The sequence below is a fragment of the Cynocephalus volans genome, chromosome 6, assembly GCF_027409185.1.
Source record: "Cynocephalus volans isolate mCynVol1 chromosome 6, mCynVol1.pri, whole genome shotgun sequence".
Taxonomy (NCBI): domain Eukaryota; kingdom Metazoa; phylum Chordata; class Mammalia; order Dermoptera; family Cynocephalidae; genus Cynocephalus; species Cynocephalus volans.
Genome location: NC_084465.1, coordinates 13,598,460 through 13,623,691, shown reverse-complemented (window position 1 = coordinate 13,623,691; position 25,232 = coordinate 13,598,460). Strand labels below are relative to the sequence as shown.

At 36.9% G+C, this 25,232-nt stretch overlaps 1 protein-coding gene and 1 pseudogene across 1 annotated transcript; one reads left to right on the top strand and one right to left on the bottom strand.

The window, feature by feature from the left end:
* The first annotated feature begins 6,060 nt into the window (after positions 1-6,060).
* On the top strand, positions 6,061-6,993 carry LOC134379976 (olfactory receptor 2A2-like). The gene has a single exon (XM_063099428.1). The coding sequence runs from the start codon at positions 6,061-6,063 to the stop codon at positions 6,991-6,993; it is 933 nt and encodes a 310-aa protein (XP_062955498.1).
* A 15,171-nt stretch (positions 6,994-22,164) lies between these two features.
* On the bottom strand, positions 22,165-23,123 carry LOC134380831 (olfactory receptor 2A2-like; annotated as a pseudogene).
* Between the last annotated feature and the right edge of the window lie 2,109 nt (positions 23,124-25,232).

The following is a 25,232-nucleotide window of genomic DNA, read 5'->3' as shown; positions in this document are numbered from 1 at the left end:
TCAATAATTGTGGTTTCTGGCTATTATATTTCTTTGTGTTTATAAACCCCATGACCTCCTGTGCACAGAGATACATCTTGGATTATGAGGATCTATTTCTTGTCAGGGTTGTCATATCAGTTTCCCTGGGAACAACCTCTTAGCTATCTAAAATTCCCAGACTCTCACAGATATTCATGGGGACTAAAGAGATACATGAACTCAGAAAACTGTAATAAATTTAAGTGTTTGGATCCTGTAATATGTGATATCCCCCTAAGGTATTCTACTCTTGAGATATTTGTAAACCTGTGTGGATACAGTCTGATGCCAAGATGTGTTTTGCCTTTTCCCTCTAATTATCCTCCAAGGACAGAAACAATCTTCTCCAGAGAGAATATTCAGGAAAACTTTTTATTCCTCCTTAGGGAGAAGATGGAGAGGGATGATGTATTGTAATCCTGATGGGAATTTACATCTTATACAATTCTGAATAAGTTAAACAACCTTTACTCCTGGTTGTTTAACTTAGATCTTTGCATTCTGTTTCGTACTATGAGCAGGTGGAGTAAGTGTTCTGAATCTGGGATTTGTTCCTCTGGAGACGGCTAGAGGTTCTTAGAGTATGTAACTCACCTCTGAAGGGTTTATTCTAAATCAGAGTATATTATATCCAGTGCTTACAACTTTTCCCTAAGATATTCCTTTGTACTGTGAGATGGTTTTCAGTACGAGTAGTTGAAGTTGTCAGGATGGCAGCAGAAATTGCCATGGCTATGCAGAGAGGAATGACATTCCTGGGTGGCATATCCTGAATTCTTTCTAACTCAGGGTTAGTGTTCTAGGAGACAGAACAGTGGAGCTTCTGCCTGCTGTGCTGGGGCAGGGTGTCCTCTGATCTGTCAGCAGTTTTCTGCTTACCACCTCCCAATGTGGATGGGTGCTGGTCATCCAAACTTGCCCAACTCTATTAAGAAGCCACTAAGAAGTATGAGGGGCCTCATATGCAGGCATTGTCTCTAGATAATAGTCTCATATAGCCAAAAGAGTGTTAAAGATTTGTGTGTGTGTGTGTGCGTGCGTGCGTGCGTGCGTGCACGCGCGCGCGCACGCACGTGCTCGTGCACGTCTAAGGACAAAGGCATTCCCAGTCAGAGAACTTCTGTGACTAGAAAATAAAAATCTTGTAGCAGTTGCAAGAAGTTATTTTCCTTGTTGAACAGTGTAAGAGGTAAGTTCGCAATTTACTTACATCTTTTTAAAACTTTTTTTGGCCTTCACCCTCTGTATGGAAAATTATTAGACTCACAAATTATTATATGTGATATATGATTTGTCCTACCGCAAAGTAGGATACAATGAGTGCCAACACTGGTGATCAGAGTTGAAGAAATAGGATAAAGTTCCCTAAATCAGTGACAGGATTGCCTGGGTGGAGTGTTGCAAATACCAAGCAAACCATTGTTTTCTGAGCTGCTGTAACTTTATTGACCATATTGGAAAGGAATAATTCTACTTAGGCATCTCCATATTTTTTTCTATATTTCAGTGTTCCACCGTCTAAAGAGTTTTAGTGTTCATTTACTGTTAATTCATGTTAATTTTTTAAATTCATTTTTAATTGAAATGTAATTGATTACACATATTTATGGGATACAGAGTTGACTGTCAGTATTTGTATACAATGTGTGATCATCAAATAATTATTATTAACATGCTCATCATTACAAATAGTAATTTTTCATTGTATCCCTTACCCAATTTCTTACTAACCCCCTTCCCTAACCCTTTCCCACCTCTGGTAACCATAGATCTGTTCTCTCCTTCTGAAAGTTGACAGCACAATAAATTGATGGCAATGAGATGAAGATATAGGATTTATTAATTCAGAGGCTAGGATTGCTAACGTAAAAAGTCAGGCTGTTCCTATGTCCATATTATGCATTACTGGAATATTCTTTCTGTGCATTTATATAAACTTTCTCAAATGCATTCATATTTAAAGGAACATAGGATTCTAGAATGGTCAGTTTTGCCTTATCCATTTCTCTTAAAGGGTCACTGCTCACATAATTTATGCCTTCCTTATGTTGAGGTTCAGAAAAGCTCAAAACAATGCCTTGTGTTTCTTGAAAATCTCCTCTGACTTTACATTACTTTTTTGTAAAGTAATTTTTCAATAACGCAATTATCCTGTAACCATCATCTCATGTTATACATTCAAAGCAGGCATAAGACACTAATCCATTTATGGATTTTCATTGTTTTCTACAGATATAGTATAGTGCATGTTTAACTTTATTCAAGCCTATTCAATAGAAACAGTATATTTGAAATTATATGGACTGTTCATAGCATTTTAAAAATTCAATGTTTAGTTGATTAAATTATAATTGAGAGCTTTTTTTCTGGTAAAGCAGAAAGCATGTCTCGGGTAATAGATAAAATAGATAGAGGATGCTTGTTATGTGTATTTTTTAAACTAAAAACAACAATTCATTTGGCTAACATTTTCTGAGTTCCTGTTTCATCTAGTTCTGTACAAGTTATTAGAAGAGACGTAAAGATGTATAAAACATATAACCCACCCACCACAATTTTATAACTGTAGACATTTTGTTTCCCACGAATGACACTTAGTCTTAATCCTCTGCTCATTTTATATCAGAACTTGAGCATGGAGCAGATCTTCAGAGTAAGAACATAGCTATTTTTACAGTTATTGTTGACCAAGCCTATATATTTAATAAGGTCCTGAAGAGCCTCCTCATAGGAATCTCCACTAAGTCCCTAAAATAGAAAAGACCCTGTTAACCTTCAGTTACTTAGACTTTTAATGAGGCATAGGGAAGAATACGTAGACTATCACCTTCCTTTCTATGGTAACTGGTTATAGACACAGAAGTGAATCCCTCTAATAAGAAGGTGCCCTCTATCTTTGCTGTTCTCTGAGCCACCCCTCCGGATTATGCAGTGAGGTAGTGGATAAGCACAGTGTGTAATGACACTAGTATTTTTGGACGATCTATTTGCAATTTCCAGCTCCATATAGGCCTGCCTCAGAATTTACATTTAACTAAGTCTGATATTCTGCAAAGGGATATACAATAATATCCAAATTTTTTATGTTACTAAATTCTTCCTACTTTCATGAACATAAAAAATAAAATCCTTAATAGACACAAATTAAAATTATATCCATCATCAGAATGGATAGAATTTATATTTACCTGGGTATATGTTAACTCCATAGAACACATGCCTTGGCCCTAAGTAACAAAAATGACATCACAGTTATGCAGCATTTTGTATTTAAGGCTGTGGTGTTAATTGTATTAAAATATTATTTAAGTTTTAATGACTGTATTGGTAAAGGCATATCTATATTTTGATAATATAGCTTTGAAAAATCAGATAATTGGAAATGTCACTTATCTAGGTAACAGAGTACTTATTGGGTCACAAATATACCTTGAGAAGAAAAATGTTGATCCTGAATAGTGGGTGTTGAGATAGCTACTTCCACAGACAACTTCTGGATCCCAGATAGTAAGAAGCACAGACAAAAGTCCCATAAAGTTGTAATGGGTAGATTTTATTCCATGTTGGACTGAAATATATTAAGAGAGGGCCAATGCACCAGTCAGAGTTGGCATGTCATAAGCCGAAAAGTGTAAAGTAGGAGAACATCGTAGGAAAGGTGTTCTTGAGAGTATAGGGTTTTGGTGGCAAAATTAGCGACTCTTTCCTGTTTGGAAGTTTTTTGCAGTGGACGGTGTATCTTGACTCTTTCACATGTTTGCATTTTAGATGGATAGAGACAGAGGATGATGATGATGATTATGATGATGAGAGAGGAAGATACTTGACTGAGAACTTCCATGTCTAGAAATTTACTATAAGAATTTAATAAAAGATGAACAAAAATATATGTATAAAATTTAATCACTGTAGCATTATATTGCACACAATCTAACTCGGGGTAATATATCACATAAATTGAAGTATTAGTATGCAATAAAATTGTATGTGACGAGTAATTTGCAGAGAAATATTTTGACATGAAAAATACAATTTAGATGATTCTAAATGATAGAAATAGATTATAAAATAGAAATTATAAAATAGAAATAAAAATGATGCCTCATATAATTTTTAATTTATACATGAAAATATATGTACAGTAAATAATGGAAAACTATACAAACACATTATTAATGATAATCAAAACACATGTTTCAGAGTATTATCATTTTAGTCCATTAAACAAAAATTTATAATTTTTCTAACAATCTTTTGAAAATTTGATGTCAAAATCTCAGATGAGGTTGGTACCACCTTTTTCACACAATAAACCATATGGATCTTGAGCCTTTAATCTGTAAATCTAAAATACAAAGGGTCCATAATGAACTTAATAGGAAGTAAAAGGAAAAATCATTAAAAGAAAATATAAGGCTCTGGGGTTATAAATATAGTTTTTCCTAAAATTAAACTGCTGAATGATCCCAATTTCATTGTATTTGATGCTAATTTTAATTTGTTAAAATAGATTTGAATATCTAAAGGAGGTCAGTAAGGGTATATTAGGCTTTAAGGAATAAGCTTAGTAATGCATTATGCCCTGTAAGATTTTGTGTACCGTATTAAATTATATGCTCTCCTTTTAAAATGAGGATGTCAGAAATTTGGCAACAACAGCGATAAAAATATTATTATAGGTCCCCCCCCAAAAAAGAAATTGCTTTTAAATACAATCCTCCACTAAGAAACCAGAACTTTTTAGTCAATTGACTGATCCAAACTGAGTTAGGAAATGTTACAAGATGAGCCTAGAACCTTCTGCTAAACCCAAAGTAAGAAAATGCTAAAAAAGAAGACAAAAAATGAGAACATGTTGAAAGGGCACAGAAATCAGCTGGAAGGGTTCAAATATAAGAGAATTTAATTCTAGCATAAATAAAGATAGTAATTGTTATAACCCATTGAATGAAAATATCCATGAGTCCATATTGATAGATTATATAGCTAGACAGAAAGATAAAGCCCATCCTCACAGTGAAGCCAACTAACAAATATCAAATGAATGATGGAGTTAGAACAGCAGATTTTCAACCGTCGATATAAATACAGTACTTATACACGAGTCAGGTAAAATAATCAATGGCTGCTATGAGTGGCTGAAAGTCTAACAAAAAGAAGATATTTCTACAGTAGTTTTATTATATTTTCACAAAAATTATATTAGTGATAAATAATAATTTTATAAAAAAGATATCTGGATACAACACCTTTGCCAAGGGATCCACACTAGAATAGACAATGAGGAAACCAATTAACATTATCTGCCTAATACTGGAAAACATTAAAAAACACACGTTAGTTTTAGCCTGCCAAAAAAAGTAAAATCCGAACCAAAGCCTGGGGGATAAATAGAAAATCCATATTGAGGAACATTTTGCAAAACAATTGGTATGTAAGCTTCAAAAAACTCAATGTCTAGACAGGCAGGAAAAGGCTGGGTATTGATCCCAGGTTAGAATAGATTAAATAGACTGTGTTGTCTTGGCTCGCATTTTGGACCAGAGGAACAGAAAATGCTGCATTTAGAAAAGAGTATCAAGTCAATACCACATTTCCTGACTTTTGTAATGGTACTGTTTTTAGATCAGTGAATAATATTTCATGGTTAAAATAAAAAAAGTTAGGGGTAAATTGGTATCATGGATGCACAATAGAATATAAGTGGTCCAGAAAAATAATTCATATAGTACACATTGATAAGAGAAAGTAGAACAATAAGCAAATATAAAAAAATATTGATAATAGTTAAATCTGGGTCAAGTATATATACGAGTGCTTATTAAAATTCTTGATATTCATCTGAAAGTTTGAATTACTTCAAAATAAAAAGTTAAAAAAAAAACAGGCAAAGAAACATTAAAAAAAAGGTCCATCAAGTAGAAAAAAATATAAAGGTTTACTTTGATCTCATTTTGAGGTAAATAGTTCCAAGTTCTTGGATTCTCCAACTCTGACCGTTTCATCACACTCTGGACCTTTCCACATTGTCATTAAGGAATGGGAGGCAACCAGTCATGGATCACAGAGCTCATCCTCTTGGGATTACATCTCAGTGCAGAGATGGAGGTGCTCCTCTTCTGGGTCTTCTCCCTGTTGTATGTCTTCAGCCTGATGGCAAATGGCATGATCTTGGGACTCATCTACCTGGACCCCAGACTGCACACCCCCATGTACTTCTTCCTTTCACACCTGGCCATAATTGACATTTCCTATGCCTCCAGCATCTTACCCAGCATGTTGGAAAACCTAGTGAAACACAAAAAAACTATCTCCTTTGTCCCCTGCTTTATTCAGATGAATTTGAGTTTCACTTTTGCTATTACAGAGTGCATGATTTTGGTGGTGATGTCCTATGACAGGTTTGTGGCGATCTGCCATCCTCTTCAATACACTGCCATCATGAACTGGAGAGTGTGCACGGTCCTGGCTGTCATTTCCTGGGCATGTGGACTTTCCGTGGCCATAGTAAATCTAATTCTCTTTCTTAGGCTGCCCTTCTGTGGACCTCAGGAAGTGAACCACTTCTTCTGTGAAATCCTATCTGTCCTCAAACTGGCCTGTGCTGACACCAGGACCAATGAAGTTTTTCTCTTCATTGGTGGTGTGTTTGTCTTAGTTGGACCCCTTTCCTTGATACTTCTCTCCTACCTGCGCATCCTCTGGGCCATCCTGAAGATCCAGTCAAAGGAGGGCCGCAAGAAAGCCTTCTCCACATGTTCTTCCCACCTCTGTGTGGTTGGGCTCTACTTTGGCATAGCCATGATGGTTTACTTGGTCCCAGAAAACAGTCAACAACAGGAGCAGCAGAAAATCCTCACGCTATTTTACAGCCTCTTCAACCCGTTGCTGAACCCACTCATCTACAGTCTGAGGAACGATCAGGTGAAGGGCGCCTTCTACAGAGCACTGCGGAAAAAGGGGACCATGTGAATGAATGGATAATTGTGGTTCAGTGATTTTTCCCCTTACAAGACTTGGTTTGCCTATACAATAAAAATGAAAAAGTTTTCCGAGAAGAGACTTTGTTCAAGAATGAGAATTATTTGCATCGTGGCCATGGAAATGGGAACATATTTCATGGATATGAGTATTCTCTTAGACTGAGTAGCTACGTTAGTCTATGAGATAGCTAAATTAGAATATTTAATATGTTGTTTAAAATAATGACATATTTTCAAAGAATCAGAAACGTGAATATATGGAGATAAAATTGTTATTTTAAATGTCAGAAAGTGACATCAACACATTACTCTGGCTCATCAACTTGGACCTATGTGGTAGCTGAATATGCTAGATTAAAATTATTGTTAAGAGAGAAAACTTCCTGTGAAAATTCAAACTTTAACAGACAATAATACAGAGTGATGTGATTCTAGCTCACTGATTCTAAGGACAGTGAAATAATTGTCTGAGAAATTTTAAATTGCTGTTTGAAGTAATTCAGGGACAAAGGAGGAAAAGTTGTGGAAAGCTTTAGTCTACCCAGAATATAAACAATTAAAAATATATTTGAAACAGCATGTTATAATCAAGTGAATGAATTCCTTTTGAAAATGTTTAATGTTCCTGTTCCTGGAAGCAAGGATTTTAAGCATTTCTGTATTTTTATGTTTACAGAAATCCTCCTTTGTTTGCCTTGGGGAGATACATTGCCAGATCCCCACTGTATGTCTGAAGTTGTGGAAATTTCTGAGCTCTACATGCACCGTGTTTTTTTCTGTACATATATACATATGATAAAGTTTAATTCATAAATTAAGCACAGTAAGAGATTAACAACAAAAAATAATAATAAAATAAAAACAATTATTACAATATACTACAATGAAAGTTATGTGAATGTAGTCTATGGCTCTCTTTTCCCTCAAAATATTTATTGCTCTGTAATATTTTGGACTGCAATGGACTGTGGTTAATTGAAACCACAGAAAGTGAAAGTGTGGATACTGGGGCACAACTATATTCATGGGTTGTAGAGGCTCTAGGATAAATTTTTTCTACCAATGCTTTTAATGTTTGAATCAATTTAAAATGGTTTGGGATGACGCAAAGAGGTTTGATTTATTATCACCAACATCATCTATGTTTTGTAGTGACAAAAAGTTCTTTGGATTTCTGAGACAGGATTGGGCAATATTTATTATGCTAATGATGATAAAATTATTAATGTCTTGTTTGTACAATTATCAGCTAAAGTATCCTATTTTATTTTTGGAAATATTCTCTTTATTACAGGCTTTAGTCCGTTTCAAAATTTTTATTTATTTATTCACTTATTTTAATTGACCCATTGTTATTGTACGTGTTCTTAGGGTATACTTTATTTCAATATATACATATATATACTGTATAATGATGAAATCATGGTATTTAACTTATCCTTGTCATCATGCAGTTATCATTTCCTTATGGTGAGAATATTCAAAAACCTGTCTTCTACCTATTATATAATATATAAGGGTGCTACAGAAAGTTCATCAAAGATTTGTATTATCCTTTAATTCTACTTTTCTGCCCGCTTTTTGAACTACACTTGTACAGTACCATCACCACCCTACTGTGCAATAGAACACGAGAAATCGTTCCTCCTATCTAACATTAACTGTGTATCTGTTGACCAACCTCTCCTCATTCTCTCTAAACTCTACCTCTCCCCAGTCTCTGGTAACCACTGCTCTACTCTTTGCCTCTATAATATCAACTTTTGTTTATTTTTTTTCTTTTTGACTCCACATGTGAGTGACATCATGTGGCATTTGTCTTTTCATGCCTGGCTTAGTTCAGGTAATATGATGTCCTCCAGGTACATCTATGTTGTCACAAATAATAGGATTTTTTTTTTATGAGGGTATTCCATTATGTATATCTACCACATTTTCTTTGTGCATTCATCCATTGCTGAATACTTAGGTTGATTCCATATCTAGGGTGCTGTAAATAGTGCTGCAGTAAACATGGGAGTGCAGATATCTCTTTGACATACTGATTTTATTACCATTGGATCTATACTAAGTTGTGAGATTGCTGGGTAATATGGTACTTCTATTTTTCCTTTTTTGAGAAACCTCCATACTGAGTTTCATAGTGGCTGCACTAATTTACAATTCCACCAGTAGTGTGTAAGTGTGCCCTTTTCTCCACGTCCCCTCCAACTCTTAATTTATTTTGTCTTTTTGATAATAGACATTGTAACTGGAGTGAAGTGGTATCTCATTGTGGTTTTGATTTGTATTTTCCTGATGGTTAGTGATTTTGAGTATGCTTTCATGTATGTGTTGGCCATTTAAGTGTCTTGAGAAATATCTTTTTTTTTTTTAATTTTATTTTGTCGATATACATTGTAGCTGATTATTGCTCCCCATCACCAAAACCTCCCTCCCTTCTCCCTCCCCCCCTCCCCCCCAACAATGTCCTTTCTGTTTGCTTGTTGTATCAACTTCAAATAATTCTGGTTGTTATATCTTCTTCCCCCCCCCCCCGGTTTCTGTGTGTGTGTGTGTATGTGTGTGTGTGAATTTATATATTAATTATTACCTCCCTCCAATAAGTGAGAACATGTGGTATTTCTCTTTCTGTGCCTGACTTGTTTCACTTAATATAATTCTCTCAAGGTCCATCCATGTTGTTGCAAATGGCAGTATTTCATTCGTTTTTATAGCTGAGTAGTATTCCATTGTGTAGATGTACCACATTTTCCGTATCCACTCATCTGATGATGGACATTTGGGCTGGTTCCAACTCTTGGCTATTGTAAAGAGTGCTGCGATGAACATTGGGGAACAGGTATACCTTCGACTTGATGATTTCCATTCCTCTGGGTATATTCCCAACAGTGGGATGGCTGGGTCGTATGGTAGATCTATTTGCAATTGTTTAAGGAACCTCCATACCATTTTCCATAGAGGCTGCACCATTTTGCATTCCCACCAACAATGTATGAGAGTTCCTTTTTCTCCGCAGCCTCGCCAGCATTTATCGTTCATAGTCTTTTGGATTTTAGCCATCCTAACTGGGGTTAGATGGTATCTCAATGTGGTTTTGATTTGCATTTCCCGGATGCTGAGTGATGTTGAGCATTTTTTCATATGTCTGTTGGCCATTTGTATATCTTCCTTAGAGAAATGCCTACTTAGCTCTTTTGCCCATTTTTTAATTGGGTTGCTTGTTTTCTTCTTGTAAAGTTGTTTGAGTTCCTTATATATTCTGGATATTAATCCTTTGTCAGATGTATATTTTGCAAATATTTTCTCCCACTCTGTTGGTTGTCTTTTAACTCTTTTAATTGTTTCTTTTGCTGTGCAGAAGCTTTTTAGTTTGATATAATCCCATTTGTTTATTTTTCCTTTGGTTGCCCGTGCTTTTGGGGTCGTATTCATGAAGTCTGTGCCCAGTCCTATTTCCTGAAGTGTTTCTCCTATGTTTTCTTTAAGAAGTTTTATTGTCTCAGGGTGTATATTTAAATCCTTAATCCATTTTGAGTTGATTTTAGTATACGGTGAGAGGTATGGATCTAGTTTCATTCTCCTGCATATCGATATCCAGTTATCCCAGCACCACTTGCTGAAGAGGCAGTCCCTTCCCCAGTGAATAGGCTTGGTGCCTTTGTCAAAGATCAGATGGCAGTAAGTGTGTGGGTTGATTTCTGGATTCTCTATTCTATTCCATTGGTCAGTGTGTCTGTTTTTATGCCAGTACCATACTGTTTTGGTTATTATAGCTTTGTAGTATAGCTTAAAGTCAGGTAGTGTTATGCCTCCAGCTTTATTTTTTTTGCTCAGCATTGCTTTGGCTATGCGTGGTCTTTTATTGTTCCATATAAATGTCTGAATAGTTTTTTCCATTTCTGAGAAAAATGTCTTTGGAATTTTGATGGGGATTGCATTGAATTTGTATATCACTTTGGGTAGTATGGACATTTTCACTATGTTGATTCTTCCAATCCAAGAGCATGGAATATCTTTCCATCTTCTTGTATCCTCTCTAATTTCTCTCAGCAGTGGTTTGTAGTTCTCATTATAGAGATTTTTCACCTCCTTGGTTAACTCAATTCCTAAGTATTTTATTTTTTTGGTGGCTATTGTAAATGGGCAGGCTTTCTTGATTTCTCCTTCTGCATGTTCACTATTGGAGAAAAGAAATGCTACTGACTTTTGTGTGTTGATTTTGTATCCTGCTACTGTGCTGAAATCATTTATCAATTCCAGCAGTTTTTTTGTAGAGGTTTTAGGCTGTTCGATATATAGGATCATGTCATCTGCAAGCAGGGACAGTTTGACTTCATCTTTTCCAATCTGGATGCCCTTTATTTCCTTCTCTTCTCTGATTGCTCTGGCTAGTACTTCCAACACTATGTTGAATAGGAGTGGTGAGAGTGGGCATCCTTGTGTAGTTCCTGTTCTTAAAGGAAAAGCTTTCAGCTTTTCCCCATTCAGGATGATATTGGCAGTGGGTTTGTCATATATGGCTTTAATTATGTTGAGATACTTTCCCTCTATACCTAACTTATAGAGGGTCTTTGTCATGAATGAGTGCTGAACTTTATCAAATGCTTTTTCAGAATCTATAGAGATGATCATATGGTCCTTGTGTTTGAGTTTATTAATATGGTATATCACATTTATTGATTTGCGTATGTTGAACCAACCTTGCATCCCTGGGATGAATCCCACTTGATCGTGATGAATAATTTTTCGTCTGTGTTGCTGTATTCTGTTTGCTAGTATTTTAGTGAGGATTTTTGCATCTATATTCATCAAGGATATCGGCCTGTAGTTTTCTTTTTTGGTTATATCTTTACCTGGTTTTGGTATCAGGATGATGTTTGCTTCATAGCATGAGTTTGGGAGATTTGCGTCCGTTTCAATCTTTTGGAATAGTTTGTAAAGAATCGGTGTCAATTCCTCTTTGAATGTTTGGTAAAATTCTGCTGTGAATCCATCTGGTCCTGGGCTTTTCTTTGTTGGGAGCCTTCTGATAACAGCTTCAATCTCCTTTATTGTTATTGGTCTGTTCAAATTTTCTACGTCTTCACGGTTCAGTTTTGGGAGCTTGTGTGTGTCCAGAAATTTATCCATTTCCTCCAGATTTTCAAATTTGTTGGCGTATAGTTGTTTATAGTAGTCTCGAATGATTCCTTGTATTTCAGATGAATCAGTTGTAATATCGCCTTTTTCATTTCTAATTTTTGTTATTTGAGTCTTCTCTCTTCTTTTTTTTGTTAGCCATGCTAATGGTTTGTCAATTTTATTTATCTTTTCAAAAAACCAACTTTTTGATTCGTTGATCTTTTGAATTGTTTTTTGGTTTTCAATTTCATTCAGTTCTGCTCTGATCTTAATGATTTCTTTCCGTCTGCTAACTTTAGGATTGGATTGTTCTTGTTTTTCTAGTTCTTTAAGGTGAAGTGTTAGGTTGTTCACTTGCCATCTTTCCATTCTTCTGAAGTGAGCATTTAATGCAATAAATTTTCCCCTCAATACTGCTTTTGCAGTATCCCACAGGTTTTGGTATGATGTATCATTGTTTTCATTAGTTTCAATAAACTTTTTGATTTCCTGCTTGATTTCTTCTTGGACCCATATGTCATTAAGTAGAATGCTGTTTAATTTCCATGTGTTTGTATAGTTTCCAAAGTTTTGTTTGTTATTAATTTCTAGTTTTAATCCATTGTGGTCTGAGAAGATACATGGGATAATTCCAATTTTTTTGAATTTATTGAGACTTGATTTGTGACCTAATATGTGATCTATCCTGGAGAATGATCCATGTGCTGATGAGAAGAATGAATATTCTGAGGTTGTTGGGTGGAATGTTCTGTAGATATCTGCCAATTCCAATTGGTCTAGAGTCTTGTTTAGATCTTGTGTTTCTCTACTGATTCTTTGCCTAGATGATCTGTCTAATATTGACAGTGGAGTGTTCAGGTCCCCTGCTATTATGGTATTAGTGTCTATTTCCTTCTTTAGGTCTAATAGAGTTTGTTTTATAAATCTGGCTGCTCCAACATTGGGTGCGTACATATTTATGATTGTTATGTCTTCTTGATGGATCAATCCTTTTATCATTAAGTAGTGTCCCTCATTGTCTCTTTTTATGGTTTTTAGTTTAAAGTCTATTTTGTCAGATATAAGAATAGCCACTCCAGCTCGTTTTTCTTTTCTGTTTGCATGGTAAATCTTTTTCCATCCTTTCACTCTTAGTCTGTGTGAATCTTTATGGGTGAGGTGGGTCTCTTGTAGGCAGCATATAGTTGGGTCCTGCTTTTTGATCCAGTCAGCCAGTCTGTGTCTTTTAATTGGGGAATTTAAGCCTTTAACATTAAGAGTTGTTATTGAAAGGTGTTGATTTATTCCTAGCATTTTATTGGTTGTTTGGTTGTCTTAGGTGTCTTTTGTTCCTTGCTTTCTGATTTACTGTTTGGTTTCTGTGTTCGTTGGTTCCTTAGGTTGTAGATAGTGTTTTTGTTAGCTTGTTTTCTCTTCATGAATGCCATTTTTATTGTACTAGCAGGTTTAGATTTTTCTTAGGTTTTTATGGCAGTGGTAGTTATTTTTCAGGAACCAAACCCAGTACTCCCTTGAGGATTTCTTGTAAGGGTTGTCTTGTGGTAGTGAACTCCCGCAGTTTTTGTTTGTCTGAGAAATATACTATTTGCCCCTCATTTCGGAAGGATAGCCTTGCAGGGTAGAGTATTCTTGGCTGGCAATCTTTGTCTTTTAGTATTTTGAAAATATCATCCCATTCCTTTCTAGCTTTTAGGGTTTGTGATGAAAAGTCTGATGTTAACCTGATTGGGGCTCCCTTATAGGTGATTTGACGCTTCTCTCTTGCAGCTTTTAAGATTCTCTCTTTGTCTCTGAGTTTTGCCAATTTGACTATGACATGTCTTGGAGAAGGCCTTTTTGGGTTGAATACGTTTGGAGATCGTTGAGCTTCCTGGATCTGAAGATCTGTGATTTTTCCTATACCTGGGAAGTTTTCTGCCACTATTTTGTTGAATATGTTTTCAATGGAATCTCCATTTTCCTCCCCTTCTGGAATACCCATGACTCGGATATTTGAGCGCTTAAGGTTGTCTGATATCTCTCTCAGATTTTCTTCCATGTCCTTGATTCTTTTTTCTTTCTTTTTGTCTGCTTGTGTTATTTCAAACAGCCCATCTTCAAATTCAGAGGTTCTCTCTTCAACTTCGACAAGCCTGCTGGTTAAACTCTCCGTTGTGTTTTTTATTTCGCTGAATTACTTCTTCAGTTCAGCAAGTTCTGCTACATTTTTTTTCAGGACATTGATTTTCTTGTATATTTCCTCTTTCAGATCCTGTATACTTTTCCTCATTTCATCATGATGTCTAGCTGAGTTTTCTTGTATCTCATTCAGTTTCCTTAGAATTATCACTCGAAATTCCTTGTCAGTTATTTCAAGGGCTTCTTGTTCTATAGGATCTAGAGTATGAGATTTATTAACTTTTGGTGGTGTACTTTCTTGATTTTTTGTATTTCTGGTGTCTTTTTTTTGGTGTTTATTCATTGTGGCAGGGGGTTTCACAGTCCACCGGTTTGAGACTAATGACTAACTAGGATGTTGCTGTGGTTGCCAATTTCGTATGGCTCCCTCCGTGACTGCTCAGTTGGCCTCTAGTGTCTTGTGTGTGTGGTTGCCTCGGGTCTTGGGCTTCTCCGGGGATCCACCTTTCTGGTCAGCTTGTACTCTGCTGGGCTGGTGGATCACGTACCACAGGGTATGTGATCTCTGTTGAGCTTTCACTTTCTGTACAGGACTTCTCCCCGTTCCGTGTGCTCTCTGGCCCAGGCTGTTAGATCGTGCAGTGGCGACCCCACTGGGTGTGTGGTTTCTGTCGAGTCTCTGCCTCCCTGGCCGCACGTCTCCCCACTCTGTGCACACTGTGCTGGGCTGGGGTGTGTCTTCTGCACTCCTCGTCTATCAGCTGGGCCTTCAAGACCCTGCTCAGCACCACCTCGCCCAGGAAGTCTACCAGGTGTCTGCTAGGCACAGACGACCGGTCTCTCTGGGTGCCTTTGTAGCACTGTGTAGATCTTTCTCGGGTCTTGTTCACCTTTGTATCCCCCCAGTATAAACCGAGTCTAGTGCCCGCCTGCAGCCTGCTCTCCGGCAGGTTCAAGCGGACCTGGGAACTCTCCTACCACACTATTCCCAACCAGAAATACGTTAGGCTTTTTTCCAAACTGGTGGTCGCAGAGATGGTATCTGCCTCCCAGTAACAGGAAGTTTACTGGGGCTGGAGTCCAGGGTGTGGTGGAGTGACAGTCGGCCCACCCGTACTTCCTAGCCCTCCCAACACTGGTCGGGACGCCCCACACCCCCAGCCCCGCCAGAGAACCGCGGAGGGAGTGGGAGAGGAGGCCGGCCCGCAGGGTCCGGAAAGCCCCGCGCCAGGCCAAGCAAATGGGCTCAGTGATGGCCGAGCAGGGCGGAGCTACCCGCCCTGGGAAAATGGAGGCAGCACCGGGGCAGTGAGTGGCCTGGTGGTGCAGGCGGGAGCCGCATGGGCTTCCACCCCCCGAACAGAGCTGTGCCAGGGATCACTCACAGTGCTGTGCCAGGTCGGGCGCTCGCTCTGTCTCTGGTTTGTTGCCTTCCGTGTTCTCGGCGCTGCCGCCTCGGGCTGTTCAGTCGCGGCGCCGCTCGGGCGCTCCCAGGAATCTTCTTTAATGCCGGCCTGAAACCTCGAATCCTGAATAGGGCAGCTGGCCGCCTTCAGTGCGGCCCCAGCCTCCGGGATCCTGGCTGCATCCACAGCAGCCCTGGCGCCGTGTTCCCTGTTTCAAGACTCGCTTTTGCGGCTAAGAATCAGTTCTTTTCCTGCTCCACACTTCAAAGCTGTTGCCTGTAAATGAGGCAGCCTCTCCTGCCGGGGGCAAAGTGGCGTTGAGCCCCCACGACCGGCCAGCAGCAGCAGTCCTCCCTTAAGAGATGGCCAGAGGAAGGTCCACAAGTTTCCCGGCTGCCTGAGGCCCAGTGGCCACCTTTTCCACCTCAGCTACTCCGCGCCAGCCGCCGCAGCCGCCGCCATCTTGAAGAAGAGTGTTGAGAAATATCTAATAACGCTTTTTGCCAGTTTTCAATTTTGGTTATTTGTTTTTTGCTGTTGTGTCATTTAAGTTCCTTATATGTTCTTGATATTAACCGCTTGTCAGATGTGTAGCTTGCAAATATTGTCTCCCACTCTGTAGGTTCTCTCTTCAGTCTATTACTTGTTTCCTTTTCTCTTCAAAATCTTTTTAGTTTGGTATAATCCATTTGTTTCTTTTATATTTTGTTGTCTTCACTTTTGATGTCTTGTTTACAAATTCCCAGCTCAGTGTTGTAAAGTGTATCCCCTATTTTGTCTTCCAGTAGTTTGGAGTTTTACAGTTAGTCCTTTAATCAATTTTGAGTTGATTTTTTAATATATAGTAAGTGGGGGGATCTAGTCTCACTGTTCTGCATGTGGTTAACAAATTTCCCCGGCATCCTTTACTGAAGAGGTTACGTTTTTCTCAGTGTGTGCTCTTGGCACCTTTGTTGAAAATCAGTTGGCTCTAGGTGCATAAACTCATTTCTGGGCCCTTTATTGTGCTCCATTAATCTGCATATCTGATTTTATGCCATTGTCATGCTGTTTTGGTTATAGAGATCTGTAGTCTATTTTGAAATTAGGTAGCGTGGTGCCTCCAGCTTTCTTTTTTTTTTTTTTGCTCAGGATTTCCTTGGCTATTTCGTTTTCCTTGTATCACCATATGCATTTTAGGAAATTTTTTCTATATCTGTGAGGAATATCATTTATATTTCGATAGGATTGCATAATTCTATAGACTTTTTTTTTGGTACTGTGTCCATTTTAACAATATTCGTTCTTTCAATACATAAACATGGCATACTTTTTCATTTATTTGTGTCTTCTTCAGTTTTTCATCAATATTTTATGTTTTATAGTGTAAAGATCTTTCACCTCATTGGTTAAGTTTGTTCCTAGGTGTTTTATTTTATATTTTTGTTACTATTGTGAATGGGATTGTTTTCTTGATTTTTTAAATATAGTTTGCTATTAGCGTGTAGAAATACTATTGATTTTTATAAGCTGATTTTGTGTCCTGAAACTTTATTAAATGTGCTTATCAGTTTCATTCTTTAGGATTTTCTGTATATAAAATCATGTAGTCTGCAAACAGGGTAAATTTGACTTTCTCCTTTCCAATTTGGATGACTTTTATTTGTTTCTCTTGCCTTATTGCTCTGGCTAGGACTTTCAGCACTATGTTGTATGGGACTGGTACAAGTGGGCATTTTTCTCCTAATCTTAAAGGAAAAGATTTCAGCTTTTTCATGTTCTATATGTTAGCTGCGAGATTGTCATATATGGCTTTTACTGCATTGAGGTATGTACCTTCTAGACCTAATTTGTTAAAAGTTTTTATCATGAAGAAATGTTAATTTTTCTCAAATGCTTTTTCTGTGTCTATTGAAATGATCATATATAGTTTTTCTCTTTCCATTTGCTAATGTTGTGTATCACATTTATTCATTTGTGTATGTTGAGCCATGCCAGCATTCCTGGCATTAATTCCACTTGATCATAATGAGTGATCTTTTTGATGTGCTATTAATTTTGGTTTGCTAATATCTTGTGAGTTTTTGCATCTGTGTTCATAAGGGATATTGGCCTATAGTTTTCTTTTCTTTGTGGTGCCCTTGTCTGGTTTTGGAGTCAGGATAATGCTGGCCTCATGATCAGTTTGGCAGTATTCCCTCTTCTTTAATTTGTTGGAACAGTTTGAGGAGAATTGATATAAGTTCTTTAAATTTTGGTAGAATTCAGCAGTGAAGTTATCACGTTCTGGTTTTCTTTTTTGGAGGACTACTGATGAGTGGTTGTTTCCTCACTTGTTATCTTCCTTTTTTTATTTTCTATTTCTTCATAATTTAATCTTTTTAGGTTGTATGTGGCCAGGAATTTATCCATTTTTTCTATATTCTTGAGTTGTTGGCATATATTTATTCATAATAGTCACATGATCCTTCATCTTTCAGTGATATTGGTTGCAATGTCTTCTTTTTCATCTCTGATTTTATTTTATTTATTTGGGTGTTTTTCATTCTTGTTAGGTCTAAACAAAAGCTTGTTGATTTTGTTATCTTTAAAAAGAACAACTCTTGCTTTTGCTAATTGCTGATCATTTTCATTATATTTTTGTTTCTGTTTTATTTCTGCTCTGAGCTTTATTATTTCTTTTCTCAACCAAGTTTGGTTTTAGTTTGTTTTTGTTTTTCCAGTTCCTTGAAGTTCATTGTTAGGTTGTTTATTAAAAGTAATAATATAAAAATAATATTTTGGGGGTGTAGGCGTTTATACCCATGAACTTCTCTCTTAGAACTGCTTTTCTGAGGTCCATACTTTTTAGTATGTTGTTTCCATTGCTGATTGTCTCAAGAATCTTTTAAATTTCACTTTTACTATATTCATTCTCTCTGGTCATTTGGAAGTACTTTGTTAAATTTCCATGTATTTTTAAGGTTTCTGGAGTTTTCTCGTTTTTGATTTCTAGTTTTATGCTATTGTTGTCGAAAGCTACTTGATATTGTTCGATCTTTAATTTGTCACGACTTATTTAGTGGTCTAACATATGATCTATTCTGGATTCTGTTCCATGTGCCATTGAGAAGACCATGTATTATGTAGTAACTGTATGGAATGTTCTGTAAATGTCTGTTAAGTTTATTTGGTTTGTGGTGTAGCTTAGGTCCCATGGTTGTTTGTTGAGTATTGTTTCGAAGATCTTTCCACTATTGAAAGTAGGGTTTACCATTTTCTACTGTTAGTGTATTGCAATGTATCTCTCACTTTAGATCTAATAATATTTGCTTCATGTATTATGATACCCCAGTGTTGAGTGCATATATATTTAAGATTGTTATTTTCTCTTGTTGAACTGACCCCTTTATCATAAGTTAGTAACCTTCTTTGACTCTTTTTGCACTATTTGACTCGGGATATATTTTATCTGATATAAATATGGCTACTCTTGCTTGCTTCTGGTTTTCATTTGCATGGAATATCTTATTCCATGTTTTTACTTTCAGTCTATGTTTTTCTTTAACAGTGAGATAAATCTCTTGTAGGAAGCATGTAGCTTGGTCTTGTTGTTTTTTATTTCCTTTCTATTCAGCCACTCTGTATCTTTTAATTGAAAGGTGTAGCCCTTTTATCTTCAGCATTACTGATTGGAATGAACTTACTCCTGCCATTTTGTTTATTGTTTTCAGAATGTTTTGTCAATCTTTTGTACCTTTTTTCCTATTTTGTTTTTTTCCCTCTGTGGTGCTAAGCTTTGTTTTCTTTCTCTTTGTCTTTTATGTATATACTGCAATTTCTTTTCTTGCGATTACTATGGGGCCACAGTAAAGAGGCTCCTAGCTTTAATAGACTATTTTAAGGTGATAATCTTAACTTTGATTGCATAAAAGTACTCTAGACATTTCACCTTCCCACAGTTTTTATTTTGGTTGCCTGAATTTATAACTTCATCTTCTTTTTCTTAGCCATTTGTTGCAGCTGTTTAAGTTTTTTACATTTTCAACTTTAAACCTGCATACTAGGAGGACTTAAAGTTTTACACAGCATCATTACATCCCTGAATATGTATTATGAATACGATTATAAATTTACCTATACCTCTGAGTTTTATACTTTTCTGTATTTTTGTGATAGTAATCATAATCCTTTTATTTTCAGTTGTAACTATCCCTTAAGCACTTTTTTGTGAGGACAGTTTAATTGCGTTGAATTTCCTGTTTTTGCTTGTCTTGGAAGGTCCTTATTTCTATCTCCTATTGCTGATGAGACATATTAGCACAAACATAGTGGCTTATCACAACTCAAATTTATTATCTTATAATTCTGTTGGTCCAAAGTCTAGATCTGTTTGCAGGGTTGTGCTCTTTCTTCATTCAAAAGGAATTGAAAGAGAGTCTATTTCCTTTCCCTGTATAGCTCCCAGAGGCTGCCTGCATTCTTTAGGTTATGGCCACTTTCCTCCAACTTCAAAGCCAGAGTATAGAACATTGTCTCTATTCTCCTGCTTCCATCTTATAAACAAAAGAAAAGAAAACAAAAACAAAACACTTCGTGATTACATCAGGCCTAGCAGATAATTCACGTTAATATCACCATCTAGATCTTTAACTTAATGATACCTGTGAATTCCTTTTTGCATGTAAAGTAACATATACTGAAATTCCAGGATTGGGATGTGGACATCTTTGGGAGACAGTATTCTGTCTGCCAGAATTCATTCTCTGGCCCGCCAAATACTGTTGTCTCTCTACCATGCAAATTTCATTTCTCTCATTCGTATTCTTCTCAAGCCTTTACCCTTTACATCATCAACTGAATCATAAAATCTCACCTAAACATTATTTATGCAAAAGTCTCCAATATCATCAATTAATTCATGTACAGATTAGATCCTGAGTGTCATTCATCCTAGGGCAAAATTCTGCTACATCCACCAACCTGTAAAACTAGAAAACGAATTATCTACTCAGAAGCGTGGCCGTTACAGACATTCTCATTCAAGAAAATGGAAAATGAAAGAAAAAAACCTGTATCATCCCAAGAATTGTTCAAATCCAGCAGTGTGCATACTATTGAGAATCAGGATCTGGTTATAACCATCTGTTCCTCTAGCTTCTAATTCCAACTTCCTTTTCACGAAGGGTAGCAGGTGTTTGCAGCTTTGTAGTTTTATCAGGCTATTTCCTGCCAGTAGATCTAGGGAGTCTGACAGTCTTCTTTCATTTTATCCTTTGTCTATCTGTTTTCGGCCAATCTGGCAGTGTTTCTCCTGATGTATTTTCAGAAATGTTATGGATGTCTCACATAGTCCCTCTTATATTTCCATTTAGACAAGTGGTTCCTCTATTGATCTATCCCAGTTACCATTTCTAGTGTTGGCTTTGGCAGAGCATGGTAATGACATCTGTGAATAGATGACTAATTTCTTGAGAACCCTCTGTGTAGTTTAACACTCTAACTTTGATTCTTGGGAAGCACTAGGAAAAAATGTTCAGCAAAATCTTTGGCTTTCTCTCTAGAGCATGTTTCCTGACAAAGAGTCTCCAAATTTTGGCATCTTTTGCAGTCTAGATAGATTGAAATTATATCAAGTCATTAATTCCTGTTTCTTCTTTGCTTAAAAGTTTTCTTTCTCAGTCTATCTCATTCCTCTCACATTTTACTGTAAAAAACAAACAGAAATTGGAACCATCTCAACAGTTTGCTTGTAAATCTACTCAGCTAAATTTTCAAGATCATTGTTTACAAAGTCTTCTTTCTGAACACAGGCACAATTTAGCTAAGTTTTCTGCCACTAGGCAGCAAAGATCCCCTTTGCTCTAGTTCAAAAAAAATATTATTTTTTTCCTTCTGGCCCGTCACCATAAGTATTTTAATGTTTATATTTCTAGCAACACTCTGCTTATGTTTATTTAGATATTCTCAAAGGGAATAAAGGTTTCCTCTGCTGTGCTCTTCCCTCTCTTTTGATCTCTTACCAGCAGCAACTTTAAAATCAATTTTTCTACGAGCATTTCTTTTATCGTGACATAAGTAATAGTAATTTGTGTCTTTTTTTTTGTCAACATAGCTAAAGTTGTCAATTTTGTTAATCTTTTCAAAGAACCATCTTTTGCTTTTATTGATTTTATTTATTGTTTTTCTACTCTATTGCATTTATATCCACTATAATCTATATTATTTCATTCTATCTGCTTACTTTGGGTTTAGTTTGCTTCTCTGTCAAAAGAGGTATTTGGCAACAAAATGCCAAAAGTGTGATACAAATAAAGAGGAATATACCTTTTCCATGGCAAGTAGAAGTGACCTTCAACTTTGGTATTTAATCTAGAGACTAAGTTCATTCTCCATAAAGAGTTTTCAGTAGAGAGGGTAAGGAAGATACTGGAAATTACAATAATAATAATATATTACTTTTTTACTGTAGTTTTGCCAAATTTTCAGAGCACTTGTAATTAGAATTTTTTTCTGATATTTGGGTCACCAACCATATTTTTTAAAGGAAATTTCTACCCAACCAACATTCCATTCCTGCGGCACTTGGACCACATGTTATGCAAAGCTCTGCGGAAGGCGACCTTCACCTGAGCGTTCCTTAGGCTGTAAATGAGAGGGTTCAGTATTGGGTTAAAGAGACTGTGAAACAGGGACAGCATTTTATCCTGCTCTTCTCATTCATTAGAATCTGGGACCACATAAACCACCTCGGCCATGCCAGATAATGACCCAACCACACAGAGTTGGGAGGAACAGGTGGAGAGGGCCTTTATGTGACTTTCTTTTGACTAGATATTTAGGATGACCCAGATAATCTGCATGTAAGAGACAAGCATTATTCAAAGGGCTACAACTGAGACAAACACAGATTAAGCAAACAAGACCACTTGGTTGATCCAGGTGTCAGCAGAAGCCTGCTTGAGGATGGACAGAATTTTGCAGAAAAGTTGGTTCACTTTTGGGGTCCACAGAAGGGTGACCTTAGAAGTAGAATTGCATTTACCAGAGCCAGGATGCATCCACATGTCTAGGAGGTGAAAACAAGGACAATGCACACTCTCCAGCTCATGATGACAGTTTTCTGGAGAGGGTGGCAGGTGGCCACAAACCTGTCATAGAACATCACCACCAAGATCATGCACTCAGTAGCAGCAAAACCCAAATACAAGGAGGTCTGCATTATGCATGGAACAAAGGAGATTGTTTTTTTCTGTTTCACCAGGTTTGCAAGCATCTTGGGGACATTGCTGGAAGTGTAGGAAATGTCAATGATGGCCAGCTGTGAGGAAAACAAGTACATGGATGTGTGCAGTCTCATGTCCAGAAAGATGCGTTCCTAGATCATGCCATTTGCCAACAGGCTGAAGACATATAACAAGGAGAAGATCCAGAAGAGGAGCACCTCCATGTCTGCACTGAGCTGGAATCCCACCAGGGTGAATTCTGTGACCCATGACTGGTTGCCACCCATTCCTTATTGGCAGTCTGTCAAAGACTGAAGTGTGATAGAAAAGTCAGAACTGGAGAATCAATGAAAATTAGTTATCTCAGAAAGAGTTCAGAGAAAGTTTGCATGCTTATTCCTATTTAACATCTTTTCCAGCTACCCAAAATTTATTACTCTTCTCTTTTGAACATTTTGTTATGAAATAAACTTAAACATACAGGAATGTGTCAGGAATTATGGAGGGAACTTCCATATATCCTTAGTGCAGATCCAGGAAATGATAATATTTCCTTCACACTTGTCATATTCCGTTTCTCTTCATATACAGGAACTATTTGGTATAGAAGTGTAGACATAATGCCCATTTACTCCCAAATTCCTCATTTTTTTCACCAATAAAGAAAACATTCACTATTCTAACCACAGTATTATTTATCAACTCAGAAAATTTACTATTAACATGGTTGTTTTCTCTAATCTACAGTACTCTCCTACAACTCCCACCCCTCCAGCACCAAATGCAAGATAACCCATTGTGCTTAATATTATCTATCTTTGGTTTCCTTGCATCTGGAATATTTACTAAGTCTTTTTGTGCTTTTTCTTTTATTTATTCTTTTTTTCTTTCTTTCTTTTTACTGATTATGAATATTCATGTGGTACAAAGCAAATTGTCACCACTCGTGCCTAAGATGTGATGGCCAGATAAATACTGGCAGCATTCCTATTACCACAAATTATGATTATACCCCATATCCCCCACCTAATTGTCCCACTAATTATCCCCAATTTCCCTTCCTGTCCTCGTTTTCCAAGTCCACTTTATATCCCTAGGTATGTTCTCTCCCTCTGCAAGTCCAACACACCACGGTGGTCTTTCTTTCCTTCCTTCTTTCTCTCTTAGCACCCAGTTATGAGTGAGTGCATATGGTATTTATCCCTCTGTGCTTTGCTCATTTCACTTAACATAAGTTTCTCTAACCTTATCCATGTTGCTGCAAATGGGAGCATTTTATTCTTTTTTATGGCAGAGTAGTATTCCATAGTGTATATATACCATGTTTTCCTTATCCAATCGTCCTTTGATGGGCATTTAGTTTACTTCCATATCTCAGCTATTGTAAACACAGCTGGAATGAACATAGGAGGGCAGGTATCCCTTCGACATGATGATTTCCATTCCTTTGGGTATATACCCAGAAGTGGGGTTGCTGGATCATATGGAAGATCTATCTGTAGTTGTTTGAGAAACCTCTGTACTGTTTTCCATAATGGTTGTACTAACTTACATTCCCACCAACAATGCATAAGTGTTCACTTCTTTCCACATCTTTGCCAGCATTTGGTATTCGCTGTGTTTTTGATTATAGCCAGTCTAAATGGGGTGAGATGATATCTCAATGTGGTTTTAATTTGCATTTCCCTGGTGATTAGTGATTTTCATCATTTTTTTTGTACCTGTTTGCCATTTGTATGTCTTCCTTTGAAAAATGTCTATTCAGTTCCCTTGCCCATTTCTTAATGGATTATTTGGTGTTTTACTGTGTAATTTCTTGAGTTCCTTGTATATTATGAATATTAACTCCTTCATGGATGCATAGTTAGCAAAACCTTCCTTCCATTCTGTAGGTTTCTGTTTCACTCTGTTGATTATTTGCTTTACTGTGCAGAAGCTGTTTAGTTGATATAGCCTATTTGTTTATTTTTTCTCTTCTTGGCTATGCTTTCAGGCTCATATTTGTAAAGTTTGTGTCCAGACCTAGTTCCTGAAGTATTTCACCTTTTTTTCCCTTAGTAATTTTACACTTTCAGGTCTTATATTTAAGTCTTTAATCCATTTTGAGTTGATTTTAGTATATGGTGAGACGTGTATGTCTAGTTTCATTTTTCTGCATATGGATATTCAATTTTCCCAGCATCACTTACAAAAGAGGTTGTCTTTTCCCAAATGTATGTTTTTTGGGGGTTTTTTTGCTTTTGTCAAATATCAGATGGTTGTAAGCCTGAGGCATGACTTCCGGGTTGTCTATTCTGATCCACTGGCCCTAGCGCCTGTTTTTATGCCAGGACCATGCTGTTTTGGTTACTATAGCTTTGTAGTAAAATTTGAGGTCAGGTAGTGTTATGACTCAT

Coding starts and splice junctions, on each gene's coding strand:
- LOC134379976 (XM_063099428.1), top strand. CDS start 6,061: ATGGGAGGCAACCAGTCATGGATCACAGAGCTCATCCTCTTGGGATTA.